The 16,350-nt window shown below is 36.9% G+C and overlaps 1 protein-coding gene and 1 long non-coding RNA gene across 2 annotated transcripts; both read left to right on the top strand.

Annotated features, from left to right (window-relative positions):
• Nucleotides 1–2,101: 2,101 nt before the first annotated feature.
• LOC139148309 (RNA-binding protein 39-like) lies at nt 2,102–15,687 on the top strand. The gene is made up of 13 exons (XM_070719678.1): nt 2,102–2,287; nt 3,312–3,403; nt 6,336–6,379; nt 7,238–7,294; nt 9,179–9,409; nt 9,715–9,835; nt 10,433–10,525; nt 11,058–11,255; nt 11,442–11,507; nt 11,989–12,193; nt 12,534–12,780; nt 13,220–13,404; nt 13,821–15,687. Exons 2-13 carry the CDS (start codon nt 3,335–3,337, stop codon nt 13,922–13,924), a joined length of 1,620 nt encoding a protein of 539 aa, XP_070575779.1. The 5' UTR covers nt 2,102–2,287; nt 3,312–3,334; the 3' UTR covers nt 13,925–15,687.
• Nucleotides 5,298–5,951, top strand: LOC139148310 (uncharacterized). Its single transcript, XR_011555909.1, has 2 exons — nt 5,298–5,445; nt 5,836–5,951. It is a non-coding gene; the product is annotated as an uncharacterized lncRNA (long non-coding RNA).
• Nucleotides 15,688–16,350: the final 663 nt, after the last annotated feature.

Genomic DNA, 16,350 nt, shown 5'->3' with positions numbered 1-16,350 from the left:
GACATTTTGACTGTGCTTATTGTTATGTGTGGTATGGAGATCATCAGCAATCCCCAGGGATTATACTGGTGATCATGGTCGGAGGCTATAAAGAAGATCATGTGTTTGAAACAGATAATTGCTTTTCAGTTTATTTATGACTAAGAATGTGAAGCCATAGATATTTGAGTAATACAAGGAGTAAAGCCTTTCATTTTATGGGAAAAAGTCAGCGGTCAACTTGGCCATTGTCCATTTGTTATTGTCCCTCTAAATGATTTAGAGAAGTATTTGACAGTTTTGGTTGTTAATCCTCACTGAGAAAATATAACTTTGAAGGCAACAAAATCTGTCCAGATGGAATGTGCTTTTGGGACATATTCAGACTCAAATTTTACAATACTTTTCTAATCTACCACCTGTTAGGTCTCATTTGGAAGCTCTTTAGAGTAAAAGAAATTTTCCCTTTTTTGGTGAAATTCAGAAATTTAATTTTTCCCCACAGTTGCACAGGGATGGTGGCCTTTTTGACTTTTAAAAATTGGTCAATTTGAGGTAATGTTTCCCCAGTAACAAAATTTGCATGGTGACTTCTGATTTTTATTCATGATTTTGAAAGAATGGTTGAAAGTTTCCTTAAAGCAAATTTGAACAAAAGTGTTGAGTATGTCATTTTCGAAACACAATATTAATTTAGATCTCAACCAAAATAGCCACCACTTGAAGGAAAAATACAGTACACATAATGCAGAGAACAATCGGTTTTATGATTTTCAATCCTCCTCCATTTACCAGTCCGGGTTATGTCCATATAGAGGATGTAGGGAAGAGCCAATGGCGTACCGTATATGTAATGAAATTAAGGCAAGAAACAATCACGTACTGTATATGTAATAAGGGTCAAAGGTTACGTTGGTTCACTTTGTTCAGATAGCGATGTGACCGGACAGATCCACCGATCGAGTGAGACTGTTGGCTACCCGGAAGTATCTTAGCTCCAGTCGATTGGCGATGTTCTAACGTGTTAAAAATTGTAAGATTTCTTCAGGAATAGTTTTCTAAGTTTCTTTACCCTTGACCATATTCGACAAAGAGTTATTGGACGTTTTTCGTTCTCTTTTCCAGCTTTGGTTAACTTCTCGGCGATTGTTCCGGCGCGCGTTTTTCTGAGCAAAGGGTCGATCGTACCGGGAAATGCATGGTGATCGAAAAATCGTGCTCCATCGTGCTCCGATGACCGACTAAAACAGTTGACCCATCTTTGCAAAGCTTGAAACATTCTCCATACTGCAGATTACAAGGTTAAATTGAAATTTGACCAAAAATAGGCGATATTTGGCGACAAATAACTTACTGTAGATTTACAAGGGTCAAATACTGATTTCTAGGAGTCGTACCCGGCCAGGAAATTCATCCAAATAAGTAATTTTCAATGTACTAATCACTTGTATCGGTCACCATCTCGACCGTACTAAACATTGTGAGTAACGTCTACATTTAAAAACTACCCAGTGCTAAAAGTAAAGGGCGAAATCAAGCCGAAAAGTTCCAAACTCGTTGCAATGTACGAGCCCAGGTTTGCATGGTTAATTATTCGTGACGTTGGTGGCGGCAGGTTCGCTGATTGGTCATCTTAATATCCTATCTATGGACATAACCCGGACTGTTTACATCTTGCAACGCTCCTTTGTTTTACGGAACCAATACTGTTTTACAGAAAATGAAAATTCAAAGAAATTGAATACTTCGACTTTTAGTGGAATGAGAAAATTGGCCTATTCTTGACCGCGGACATCCGGGAACTTGCGGAATTTTACGTCATTTTTGCGTCACACTGCCGTGAGAACAAATATTGAAGTGTGGATTTTTCAACATTTACAACAGTATTCAAAGTTTCAACATTATGTCAATGATAAACACTAAGTTCTGTACTTTGTCACATAATTTCTGCATTGTTCACTGTCCTGTACAGTCAAATCCCATTTCACCTCACTCGCGTGCGTGAGGTGAAAGTGACGTCACTCCGCGGTCAAGAATACGATTTCTGAGAGCGCCGCCAGTGTTTGAATACGCATTTGGGATGTTGAATATTTTGGACCGCACGTGTATACGCGCCTGTCATCTGAGCCGAGGGCGCTTACTCCTGATTTTCAACGTGGGAAACCCGTAAAAGGGTGAATTTTGCACATAAAGCGCCGCTGTGTTGTTCAATATCTCCGAAGTGCATGAATTTCCACAAATTACATTCAGTAAGAAGCAGGAAAGCGTTCGACTTCTTTAATACCATCATCATACAGAAAGCATTTTTGTAAGTACTCGAACAATCTAGTTATTTTTGTTTAATCTTAGCTTTACACTGTAACACGTACCAGAGTAGTTTCTAAATGACAATGTACGGCATCGATGTCGAGTGCCACTCCATAGGCGGAAGCCGAATTTGCAACGCCGTGCTTACGTTGTGATCACGAAAATCAGTTTTCATGCATTTCGAGAAAATGTTGATGCCACCATGTTGAAATCTTTCGTGTTAGAGTACTTCGAAATTGTCACTTATAGTTGCACGTTTTGATGCTTCCACTGCATTTTACTTCTTGCAAAACCATTCCCCATCAACAATGTTTGTAAATTGTACTTCTATTTCTAGTTGAACACCACAACAAAATGTATTACTACTGGGTGCCACACTGGTGTATTTCAGTTTCAGTCATCACGCTAATCGTGTTATTTTTCAAAAATAAAACGGGAGATGGTTTTCCTGTGTAAAATACATGAAGGCGACAGCAGGGGACCTGTGAGTTTCAGTAACATAACAGCAAAACGAAATGTTGTACGGCACCATTATCACTAAAAATCCATGTAATGGCAGTACTATGGCGCCCTCTAAGTCATACAGTCACTAAAACATCCAAAATTCAAACCGACCTTGACTGAGAGAGCTATTCGTGGGTAGATCTCAAAAATCCAACTATTTTTTTCAGGCTGTATTTGTCATACTGTTATTTAACAATTCTAAATCACAGGATTGCAAGTAGTTGTTGTAATACGTGTATTCTGCAAGTGGGGCAGTGCAGTACTGACAAATAATTGTTGCCACTGTCAAGTACAATCAAGATTGATTGAGTAATGGAGAGATTATTTGATTTTTTTAAGATTGAAGTAAAAAACCAGAAGAAATTGAATCTAGCAGATAAGATGTTAAACTCCAGTCTTGCAGGGACTATTTGTGGAACAAAAATCTTGAGGCTTTTTCCAACCACCTGTAGAACCACTTGCACTGTGGAAATTACAAATGCCTGTGAAAGTTAATGATTTTGTTGAATCTTGTTCTGCAGATTGATAAACACCTTGCCAATATATGAAGGATACAGAAATGGCAGAAGATTTTGATGTAGAGGCTATGTTGGAAGCTCCTTACAAAAAGGAGGTAAGCACCTGTAATTAGTGTTCATATGAAAATGTTGCCCCGTAGACAAAATGCTCTTCCTATTTGACCAAATTTAAATGTCAAATCTGGAGTTCAAGAAGAAAGATAAAAGTATCCCACTCTTTGCATTATTAGGAATACATGAATGAAGAATCATAATTTTTTGACTCTGATTGTTTTTCCTAAAAAACTGCATGAGGGAAGACCACACACTGTCAAAGCTAAAAATTGATCACATGATATGATTTTGATCTCTGTGACAATCTCAAGGTTACAAGTTGGTCTCCAAAGTTGACTAATTGTATGCCTTTGACTCCTGTTTAAATGATAACCCAAATTATGAAATGAGACTAAAGTTGTAGAAAATTATCAAATCTTCCTTATTCTGTTGTTTCTATTTTGTGACACACACATTTACCAAGTGGTGTGACCTGGATCTTACCAATAGGGTTGTTCACATTTCTGTAACATTAAATCTTGGATTTTAAACATTGCAGGTCTGTGTAATCTGAAGGGGATCAGTAAATCACTCAATAAAAACAGGAAGTTTTACTCATCTTGGGGTTGTATGCAGCTGGTTGTATTTGATACCAGCAGAGTTCTGAATGCAGCCAGTACTGACATTATAATTGCATTTTAATGTAAAATTATGGCATTGTAGTGTTAATAATTGTTAGACATACCGCCATGACTGTCCTCATACTTTCTCACCTGTGCTGTTAATATTCTTCCTAGTGCTAGGTGAACTGCGCTGACGCTGTTACTTTGCAATGAGATACAGTGTTGAAATTTCATGTTGTCTGTCTTTTTGTATAAACTCATCACCGCAGTTTTCTTTTACTTTTACTGCACAATAGCCTATAGAGGAATACCAGAATAGGCATTTTAGCGTTTTGATCACAAAAAACAAGTGGCCAAGCTCGAGCACCATGAACAATAAATGCTAGTTCTTTAAACGCAACCATGGGAAAGGAAAAATTATTTGAGCTTTAGGTACACTTGGAAAGCATATTGAAATGCTATTAAAAATTTATGTATCCCAGTCATTTGTCCCAAAATCCACATTCTATATTTCTCTGCCTATTTCTGTTTGGTGCCTGAAAGAACTTTATAAGAACTTTTAAGGGACAAGTCGACTTCGTAACTCTTTAGATGCGTTTCCTGCAAAACGTGCAAAAAAATTTAAATTCGCTGGAGTTTGTCTCATTGCTCATCAAGCTGCTTCCATTGACCCAAGCCAACCCAAATTAGTTACTTCCCATGAACTTGAGAAACCAGTTCCTTTAAGAGAAGTGTTTAAGTAACACAGTCTGCATCTTATATTTTAAATGTTTTTGAAATGAGCATAGCAAGAACTCTTTTACATGGCAAGTATGGAATTTCAAATTAGAAGTCTACATCGTTAGATTCTTCCAACTTCTAGTTAACAGACAAGCTTTATCAGAGCTGTATCATGTTTCCTAACTCCAGTTTTACTTTTGATGAAGGGGGTCTGAGTAGTGACATAGCTTTATTTTGATACAGGTCATGATGGTAGAAAACCCACCTAAACATTACGGAATTTTGATGTGGATCTCATTTGGTTTATGATGCTGATGATGCAGTCTTTTCATGTGTTGGCATTGGAAAGACCATAGAAATGGGTTGTTCCTGATATGGTGATTCTTTAGGTAACATTCCTGTGTGGATGTTCCAATGCATCCTGCATTCAAGTCATTATGAATGGACAGTGTTAACTGGTCAACCACCACACAGACAAAATTCTTATTTTTGTCACTGAATGTATTCTGCATGCTCTTGACCTTTTTATAAAGTACGTATGCATTCGTAAAAACCACAACCAAATCAATGATATACAATTAAAATATATTCAAAAATATTCACTGTAAATTTACTGAAAGTTGTTCACTGTCATCTTGAATCTGTAAAAGCCATTGTTTTTTTTTGTTTAATTTTCACAAATTTCTGACATTGTGTCTTGCCCATTTGATTTCTTATAGAACCATTGAATTACAGCATAGCAGCAGTCAAGGCTCAATGAGGTAGTCATCTTTGGGATTTTTGTCTTTTGTGCAAAAATAAACTACACTAAGTGCAGCCAATGATCAACAGACTACGGGAATGAAAGTAAAAGGTTTTATTGTACCTTTCTGCCATGAAAAGATTTTCGAAATTGTCAAAAATCGTCTCACATTATTAATGATGTGGCAAGCTTTCTTGATTTAATGATAAGACATACTTTTGTCATAAAATAGCATAAGACGAAGAAAAAGACCACTATGCAAACAAACAAATCATAATATTGATAAAAGCTTAGATGTATGTAGGTTTCAGTCATTTTGGCCATAAGAAATGAGAGTAGCTAGGAATATTTTGAACTGTTTATTGTACAATTTGAAACTAAAAGAACCATCCCACTCTCGTCATCTTAGGGGCATGAGTAGTGGTACCAGTCAGTATACTGCCATGAAGACCAGAAGGTGAAGGAAGCTTAGCCTGGACTTCAGCTTTACCATCAACCACAAGCTACACTATATAATTTCAGCCTGGAGCAGGATGCAATCGCCTGCTGCTGTACCGTTTTCTTGCCCGAAAATGGCTACATTATGAGTCTCAATTATCAGGAATTATAAAAAAAAATGGGCCTTGTGATGATCAAACAATGCTTGCGTTATTGACAATCTTTTCCCCCTGTCATCTAAGTCCATCTTGATATCACTGTAAACACCATAGTCCCTGTACATTCCATCAGTGTTGCTGGAGAGTGCCCCGCAATCAAAGTGGCTGTCAAGAGGGAAATACCATCTACAAATGTAGGATATAGTGATCTGATCAATTTCTTCTGTTTTCTTTTATTTTTTCCTTTCCCTATCCCTTCCTGTACTGCCTGTATTGTCTTCTTCACATTGCTGTTTTGTTTGGACCCTGCTAGGATGATACCAAGGAAGCTGTTAGCAGCAGAGACAGCAAGAGGTCGTGAGTATTAGTTTCATTTTTTTTATCCTATTTTGCGCAATTTCACTTGTGCATCCATCATATGAGACACTGAGCTCTAAAAACAAAACTCAGTTGACTTGACAAGACAAATTTTGTCAAGGTTATCAGCTATAGACATGGTTATGTATAATTCCTCATAAACAAAGGAACCCACTGTCACCAAGCTATTCATATAAACATTGTAAAAAGAGAAATATAATTTAATAACGGAGATGAGATACACATGAATTTTTGTTATGTGTGGCTCATGTCTTCATATGATTGTTGCTACAGATTTATCAGTAAAAAGATGTACAAACAAAAAAATAAACCGTCTTGTCTTCAAACGGGAAACACAGTCTGATTTGTGACCCAAAAAGTTGATATTGAATCAGATTTAACCATCCATATGTGTGACTGTTATAATTAGGTCGCAGTCAATTCCTTGGTCAGTACTTTGAAGCTTCCTTTGTCCTATCAATGTAATAGAAAGCAGCTACATATTTCCAGGTAGGTTTTTCAAATTTGATGGTACAGTCTCATTCCAGCTACCAACATCACCACCTCCTTATGGACTCTTCAACCCCTTGTTCTGCATCAACACCTTTTTCGTTTTCTCCAGTTCGGCATTTGATTACAATTTGACTAATCTGGTGTGCATGGAAGGTAGCATTATTTGCATTGAAGAAAGAAACAAATTTCTAATTATTTTCCTTTCTGAAATCTTCACCTTTGGGATTTGCAGCCATTTATTCTTTGACTTGTGATTGTACAGGACTGGATTTATCATTTCCATAATTTGTGTATTATTTACAGCAACTTTGCTCTTACTCAGTTCTTAATTTCTCTCACTAACAGGAGCAAGAGAAAAAGTCGGAGTAGGAGCAGAAGCAGAGATAGGGACCGTAGGCGCAGGTATAGATGATCAGTATTTTTCTCCACATGCACTTTGTGTTCTGAATGTACACTGTAAAATTGTTTTTGAATAAGTGAACCATTTCATTCTTGAGCTGATTGTTAATGTAGTTGCTTTCATGTTAGAGTGTTGCATTTACAAAATATGTGAGTAATAGTTTGTGCAGCTGGTTGGCCGATGGACTCGCGTTGCGTACTTGATATCCATGCCTCACTAAAGGACAATAAGACATTTTCCTTGGTCACATAGTCATTGCCATTGCAATCCCACTCTGGTTAGGATTGCTACTTCGCAGATCGCAATCCCTGCAATATCTTTTACTTTGATCAAGATTTGCAAACAATTACGTTGTAACGTTGCCAAGATAATACAATGGCACCAATATATTCCTTTTTGATGAAATATGTAACATCATTAGATGGCAGCCGTCATGACTCATGAAGGGTCACCGTCCAGGTGCAAAGAATTGGTACCCAGGCTCAGCAAGCTGACATACTCGTCGCAAGCGAGGCCATCAACACACTTCTAATATTACTCTGCCTTAGCTTATGGGGTCAGCCCCACTTTGACATTACATGGGCAAAATGAATACAATGACATTTTACAGCTGTCATATTACATGTAAAAATAAATACAGTGACATGTGATGTTTCCCATTACTTTATTAGTGACTGTTATTTTCTTGGGCATTAAGGTGGTTGGAAAGGCTAGAGCGTCAGTTATAAATTTCAACAAAACTATTAAAATATAAAAGTAGTCAACATTCTCTGTGGAATAAAAAAAACTAGACATTTGGGCACAAAGGCATTGCAGAGTTATAGCCTGTTAAAACTTCTGAAAAACTGACCAAATAAAAAGAAGTTGGGGAGTCCTTAGTGTATTAACTATGGTAGAGGTCCCCTAGCTTTTGATAAAATGTTTGAAAAGGGAAAGTCATTATTTGCTGTTTTTCAGGAAAGTTTGACAAGGCGGTGCTGGCATTCAGAGTGAGTGACTGCTATTGTAAATGCATTTTTAGATTCTTTGAGTGTCAAAGAGGTGTCAAAAGTGAGATTAACCAAAAAAAACTGCTCTATGACTTCAAAAGAGGGGTGCAAATATGGCTTGTTTTCAACATTTTTGACAGAATAACAGTTTTCCTACATAATTGTATACCAAATTAATCCAACTTTGAAATGAGATATGGACATGGAATTTTTACAGCCTGTTAACAAGGTTACAGATAAGATTTGTACGGCACAATTTTCCTGTATTTGAAGTACTTTTTGAAAAATCACATTTTGAAATTTGAAAGAATTTTTAATAATTTTTTGATATATAAACCAATGTAAAATCATAAAAACAAATTTTATTTACAAATCCTGCCGTACAAATCTTACAATAAATAGTGTCAACATATTTATAACTAATTTGGTAATATTAATACTATCCAATTATTATTAAATTCAAATATGTAAAAAATATATGAAAAATTAAATTTTAATATTTACTGGTGTCATATTTCAAAATCATGGCTGCAAATATACAATTTTTATATTCTTTGGAGAAAATATTAACTAAGGGAGTTATCCTGAAAATTTGAACAAAATATCTTGATTCTAACACTTGAAACTTGACATTAACTCTGAGAAAAGAATTGGTGCAAAAATAGCCTTTCCAACCACCTTAAGTATAAAAGCAAAGTGAACATCAGTGGACACTGGCAGCATTTACATTAGTGTAAAATTGGGAATCACTATGGTTAGGGACATAGCATGAGGCTCCCATGGAAAATGCTTCAAGTTCATATCCTAAGGTTGTGCTAAGTAATCCTCGTTTATGCATGTGCCATAAATTATCAAAGCATGTCAGTTAATGATATAATATACGTTTTTGTTCAATAGGAAAAGTCGCAGTAGAAGCAGAGGACGACGTCGAAGTCGTAGCAAGAGCAGAGAGAGACGCAAGAGTAGGAGTCGTAGCAGAGGCCGCTATAGGGATAGGGACAGATTCTTCAACAGACGCAGCAGATCAAGGAGTCGTGAAAGGAGGAATCGTAGCCGGTCACGGGGCAGATATGAAAGACCTGAGAGGGCAGAACCACGTAGGACTAAGACTAGTAGTCCAAGTCCAAAGTAAGCTATTCTGGAATTGAGTGATATGGGTGCTGTGTCAAATGCTTGTTAGTGATGAACATGGAAATCTGTGTGTGTTGATATATCTCCTTGAAGCCACATCAGATTTTCAACCGAAGAGGGTTAGAGTGATAGATACGACCATAAGGTTCATATGGTATAGCAAGTCACTTGCAGAAATAGCAATCTTTAAGCAGGATATCTTATCACTATCAAAAAAACCTTTTTCAGGACATTATTGTATTATGTCCATTCCTGCCGCCTGGTTTGTACTAATCACCCATTCTCTTTGTAATCCCTTGTAGGAGAGCAGCTTCACCAGAACTGCCCCCAGAGGAACGTGATGCTAGGACAGTGTTTTGCTGGCAGTTGTCCCAAAGAATACGCCCAAGGGATTTAGAGGAGTTTTTTTCTTCTGTTGGTAAAGTAAGTACCACTCGTGTTTCAAAAACAAACACACATAATAGGATCATTCAAACATAGATGAAATATCTTATGGATTTCTCACTATGGCAATGAGCTACATGATGATATACCCATGCCCATTACTGGAGGCTTGGAGGATATCTATTTGTTTCATGGAAGATTTCAAGCATAGCTTAAATGGAAAACAAAAACAAAAATTGATGTCATGTGATGGTACATATTGGGACCTTTGCTGTGAAATATCACTTCTAATGTTAATCATGGTTAACTCTACAACAATGGCAGTTGCCGTCGGAGGGGCAAATGTTACTTTTGAACTTCAAGGAAAACGCATTACCCAAATTGTTATTTGTGTCATTGTCTTGAAATTTTAACTTGCTATCTTTCATTTCTACACCTTTTGACAAAGAAATTCTGAAGAGAAAGAGATTAATTATGTGTTGATTACATGTACCAATATTTTGCCCTCTGATCCAGCAATCTCAGTATATCTTATCATTCTGTCAGATTTAACGTATGATGAATTCCCTGTTAGTTCCTCATCAGCAACTTCTCTGTCACAAATAAGTGATCAAATTTTTCCTATTTTTTCAACAGGTACGTGATGTTCGTCTTATAGCAGATCGTAACTCAAGGCGTTCAAAAGGAATTGCATATGTTGAGTTTACGAGCAAAGATTGTGTTCCTTTGGTAAGCAAATAACTACTCCTCAACATAATGTTCCAAAGTTCCGTCGCAATCTATTGTTCCTCAGATATTGTTCATGAAAGCAGTATGCTCAATAATTTCAAACCCACAAAGTCCATTTGATTTGTAATCCATTCATTGTGCTATTAATCACTAGATTCAAGTGTTTAGATGCAATGTGAATTGAACTGATTCAAGTGTTTAGATGCAATGTGAATTGAACTATCTTACTGTAATTATATCAGAGGTGAGACTGCATCATGTGAAAACATTTACACTCCAGACCAAAAATATGGGCTCAAGGAGGCAAATAATGGAGTCACTGATAGCTCCCAATGTCCATCAATATCTGAACGTGAATTTTTTGAGATTTTCAACTTATGCTTACCAGTTGAAGTTTTCAACTTGATTTTGTTTTGCATGTGAAAATCTTTGAAGATGTCACAGGCAGGAAAGAGTGTGTACAAATTCATTGTTTCAAATCTTAGTAAAAATGTAGATTAACCAAGCAAATTGTTGGTTGGTTTGCTTATAGGCTCTAGGTTTGAGTGGACAAAAGATTCTGGGTGTGCCAATCATGGTGCAAGCCTCACAGGCAGAAAAGAACAGAGCTGCACAGAATTCACAAAACCTTCAGAAGGGCAACTCAGGACCGATGAGGCTCTATGTAGGTTCTCTTCACTTCAACATCACAGAAGAAATGCTGAGGGGAATATTTGAACCGTTTGGCAAGGTAAGCTGTAGCAGATTGTTTTATTGACAGACTTTCAAAAAAGTTCATCAAAATGCCTTGCATGAACATCACTGTCAACTTTTTGAAGTGCGGCTGCACCACTCAAGGAGTTAAATTTTTCAACAACATAAATCCACCTAAGGCTTAAATGAAGTGTTAAAGTTGTTTATGTCTTTCTTTTCCCAGATTGATAACATTCAGCTGATGAAAGACAATGAGACTGGAAGATCGAAAGGATACGGTTTCATCACAGTGAGTAAAAACTACTTCGTTTGGTGCCCAATGTAGCCTTCAGCTTTATTGATTGTCAGATTTTAGTGGTCAACAAACAGTTTGTCCTCAAAGCCAAATCAGTGTGCTGCAGAGAAAAGAAAAAATATCCTAATGTAGACAAATTTACTTCTATATGTAATAGTAGAGGACTTGCCCAAAAAAAGTCAAATTTCATAAATTGACTCAAAGCATTCAGAAATATTAACACTTTGTGTGCACTGTTCTGTGTAAACGAGACACAGTATATATTCATATAAGATTCTTCCAAAGAGTTGTTAGTTTCCAATGTTGTTTACAGAATGATACAAATTGATGGAAAAGTTCAGTAACAAGGTCTCCTTGTTTGTGTAAGAGTTATTTTGTACACTTATTTGTACTTTGCGTACAAAACACCCAGCATAGCCTGGTTTACTGGTATTCACATGCTGGCTAACTTTGGATTGTCTTCCTTGCTTGACAGTTCCATGATGCGGAGGATGCAAAGAAGGCACTTGAACAGTTGAATGGATTTGAACTTGCTGGCAGGCCCATGAAAGTGGGTCATGTGACTGAACGGTCAGATGCTGCCACAGACGCCTCGTTCTTAGACAGTGATGAACTTGAAAGGTCAGGAATTGACTTGGGTACGACGGGAAGGTTGCAGCTCATGGCAAAACTTGCAGAAGGTAGGTATCTACTGTCCACAGCAAGTTACCACCACTTCCTCAAGTTTCATACTACAGAAATTCATGACAATATAGACCCTTTTGATCCAGAAAAGTAGCCACTGAAACATTACCTTGTTTCAAAGAACAGAATTAAATTCGTAGACAGAATGCTGTCATTTTGATAATACTGTCGATTGTGCTGTCCCCTTCTCTGTCTTACTATGAATGTCATATTTGTGATCCATCCTTCCGTATTCACACTTGCATTCATAACTTGTATACTTGAAGACTGGGGACTATAAATGTTTGAAGGCCATAAGGAAGTCCCAGTGATAAGATTATTGTCATGAATTTACAGGGACTGGTTTCCAGATGCCAGCGGCAGCAGCTGCAGCACTCAATCCACTTGCAAACCTGCCAGGGGTTGGTTTGCCATCAGTACCAGGGCCCCAATCTACTCTAAATCTGCAGGCATCATTAGCTGCTGCCCAGCAGCAAGCACATCAACAAGCTGCAGCACTTCATCAACAACCAGCCAGCGCAGTACCAATGCCAGCAATTGCAACACCTTGTTTTGTACTCTCAAATATGTTTGATCCAACAACGTAAGTATCATGGTACAGAATTATCTGCCTATCTTTTGAGTTGCATGGAGTCAAAACTAAGAATACCCAGCAAGGTGCAGATCAAAATGTACTGAAATTCCATTAGATTTTGTCCAGCCTGTTTGTCTGGTTTTGGAATACCAAGTTAAATGTAGGAATTCCTTGTTTTAAACTGCAAGGTTGTTATATTTTTGAGGTGTCTAAGTTAGACTGCAGGTATGTTTATCAACGTTCAAGTAGACAAGATTAAGCACTTTATTCAGGACAGCTTGCAAGAGAATACTTTTGACATTTCCACTTGTATCCTTCAGACATGATTTCTGTTGTAGTTGGCAAATATTGCATCCCTGATAAATCTTTTGACTTATGAACAGATGCGTTTTGTGACGTTTGTGTTTGTAATTATAGTATGTATTAAAAAACTGTGATTGTGTTTCAGTGAAACCACACAAGGTTGGGACCAGGAAATCAGAGATGATGTGATAGAAGAGTGTTCGAAACACGGTGGTTGTGTACACATATATGTAGACAAAGCCAATCCACAGGGTATTGTGTATGTGAAATGTGCTAATGTGCAGTCAGCACAGCTTGCTGTCAATGCACTACATGGGAGGTGGTTCGCAGGTTAGTAACACCCTGTATAGACTATATGCTGTGAACAGAGACAACTTGGCTAGAAAATTATGATAGAATTGAGAAACTTCCCCAACTCTAAATGTGTTTGACATGTACAACATAGGGGGTACTCCTTTGCCTGTACGTACAACAGATATATTCCTTTTTGTCAGAAGGAACCAGAAAAATTACATGCAACATTGTTCAGTCAGAGTTAAAAATGCAAGAAATATTCTGTTCAAAAAATATTCTGCATTTTTTAAAATCACATTTATACAACTATTACGTACTTTTTACTCTGCTATGCAAAAATAGTCCAAATTTCCATGGGTGCCCCTTAACAAAGGGACCAATTATTTCACCAAAATGATGTTCAATCTAGCAAGTGCTGTCAGTAACTAACTTTACTGTCTGTTCTCTTCCAGGAAAAATGATTACAGCTGCATACGTTCCCCTCGCCAACTACCACGCCTTGTTCCCCCAAGCCATCACAATGACCCAACAGTTACTGCCATCATCTCAACAGTGATAACAGATCAAAACAACAGTTTTCACTCGTTATTTATAAAGACTAGTTGTGATGTATATTTTCATAGAAAAAAATTCCACAAGGTCCATTCAGATACAACATTTATTGAATTATGTTTGTCAAGAAATTTGGATGTTATACTTTCCATATATGTTTTATAAGATCAATGCCATGAAAGAGTTCAGAAGCTTTTAGCAGGCAATGGTGATAAGTAGTACATCATATCAAGTATCATGATTGTGCTCGCCTCGTGTTATCTAGCTCGGCAGCTGGTCATTGCTTTCATCAAAGAACCTGCAAGTCAAGCCAACCTGATGGGGCAAGGGTGAAAATAATATGCCATAAGGCACAGAAGCAATGACGATTTAGAACATTGACAGTATTCTATGTGACAGTCAGTCATTTGGTGACGTGTAACTTGTCACGTAGTGCAAAGCTTTTGACTATTTTGAACCTTTAATTGGACAGCCAACTGTTACCCGTCTTTCAAAAAATTGGTCCAAGACTGGACTTACAAATTTACTTGAAGAAAAAGAACAATACTGTTTAAGGCACATTCAAGTTGTGCTAGTCCAGTGAGCATGATAGTTCAAGTGTTACAATATGCATCAAAGAGTTGAGAGTATGCATATGAATTACAGTGTAGTTGCCATTAAGCTAAGTCGTGGCACTGGTGGTCTACAAAATTCAAAACTGCCAAATTATCATTTAATGGTTTGACATGAGAAAAAGTCTTTGAGAAATAACATGCTGATCATCTGTTTATAAGGTAAAATCTTGTTTGTTGATGTATTTTGAAAGCCCATCCAGCTTTTTGTCCAGATTACCTTCCCCGTCATTGGGTGAAATAATTTTGTTTCAATCCTTGTTTACATATTTATGTAATACATATGACATGAACGTATCAAGACATTTCAACTTTGTTTTGTATGATAGCTTTCTATAGAATTGGTAAGGGGACTTTGTTGCTATACCTGACTATATTGTCTGAAGCTTTTTAACTATGTATATACAAGCTCATTAGTATTTCTTAATTGCAAAGATCTGTTTCGGGATGTCATAGTCTGTGACAAATGTGTAGGTTTATTCTGTAGTTTTTGTGTTGTCCTTGAAAATTACAAGAAAAGAAAGTCAAAATTTGTAGAAAAGGCAGAAATTGGAATTTCAAAGTTGTGACCGAAGGGACAATCAGAAAGTCGGCAGTATGAGGTGTTTTATTGGTTACTGTTCCTGCAATATTGCTAAGGATTTTCAAGTTTCTCAGAACCTTTTCAAAAAAGCCTAGGCAAATGTATGATTTGCTGTAAGTATACTGTCGATTACAGGTCACAGAACCCAGTACTTTTTCCTTGTAAAATTTTTATTTCTGTGTGGATTTAGTGTATACCAATATTGTTCCTCATCAGAATGTCCTTGCACACATGACTGAATATTTCAGTGACACCAGTCACACCATGTACATTTATATTGGTTTCAACAAGTTACGGCATATGAGACATCTTCAACAATATGTTTCCAGCAATGGTATACATGTCAGTATTTGGTATGTTAATTTCCTAGATTGGATGATAGACTTGCATTTTATCAGTTGTGAAGAATAGAATTCGGCATGTCCGTTTGCACATTTTAAAAAATTGTACTCTGTGACAGGACTATATGAAGTGCGACAGAAAGGATGTTTCTTTTGTTGTGTCTGTTTTGATGTCAGGCACAAATGACATACCTGTGCTCTTTCCTGTTCAAATAAAATTTCAGATATCAAATTTGTGACCTTCTGTGCTGTTTGCTGTGGATTGTGGTGCAAGTGAAGTTGTTTTGTGAAAGAGCATGGATGTAGTCCCATTGCCATACTACCAATATCAGCTTTTCTTTAGCCAAGAAATTTGCTTCAAATCGCATTACCTGTGCTACCCTGTAACTGTCATGGTTTTGATAAACCTAAGTGAAAACATTCCTGGTTCAAGACATTCCAAGACACTGAGTACCTGCATCTTCCTAAGGTGACTCTCATGGCATTTACTTATCAGCTGTCAAAACTTGTTCAATGATGAGAGTTGTCGTTGTGACATGTATTTCACTTATGGTTTGAATGTCATATTCCTATTTGCACAAAACTGGGGTCTTTGGTTTCAACCACAATAGTACAGGCACATTTTGTCAGTGATTAGAATAATTTTGACCCCATGAAATGACATTTTTCATTGAAAATTCCCAATTCTCATATTAAAGCTAGCAATTTATACTTAAAGATATCCAACTGCAATTTTTACACAAAAACTAGTACAATATTACAATCAGATTTATAGTAACCCTTTTTGTATTTACCAAAAACCTAAACAGTAAATGGTACAAAGACTATTGAATCAGTGATTAAAAGTATAAATGAAAATAACCTCTGCATCTCAGATAATCCTTTTAAGACTGAA

This window comes from Ptychodera flava, chromosome 13, assembly GCF_041260155.1.
Source record: "Ptychodera flava strain L36383 chromosome 13, AS_Pfla_20210202, whole genome shotgun sequence".
In the NCBI taxonomy this organism is placed as follows: domain Eukaryota; kingdom Metazoa; phylum Hemichordata; class Enteropneusta; family Ptychoderidae; genus Ptychodera; species Ptychodera flava.
The sequence above is the reverse complement of the archived record's forward strand: the minus strand, read 5'-3'. Positions and strand labels throughout refer to the sequence as shown.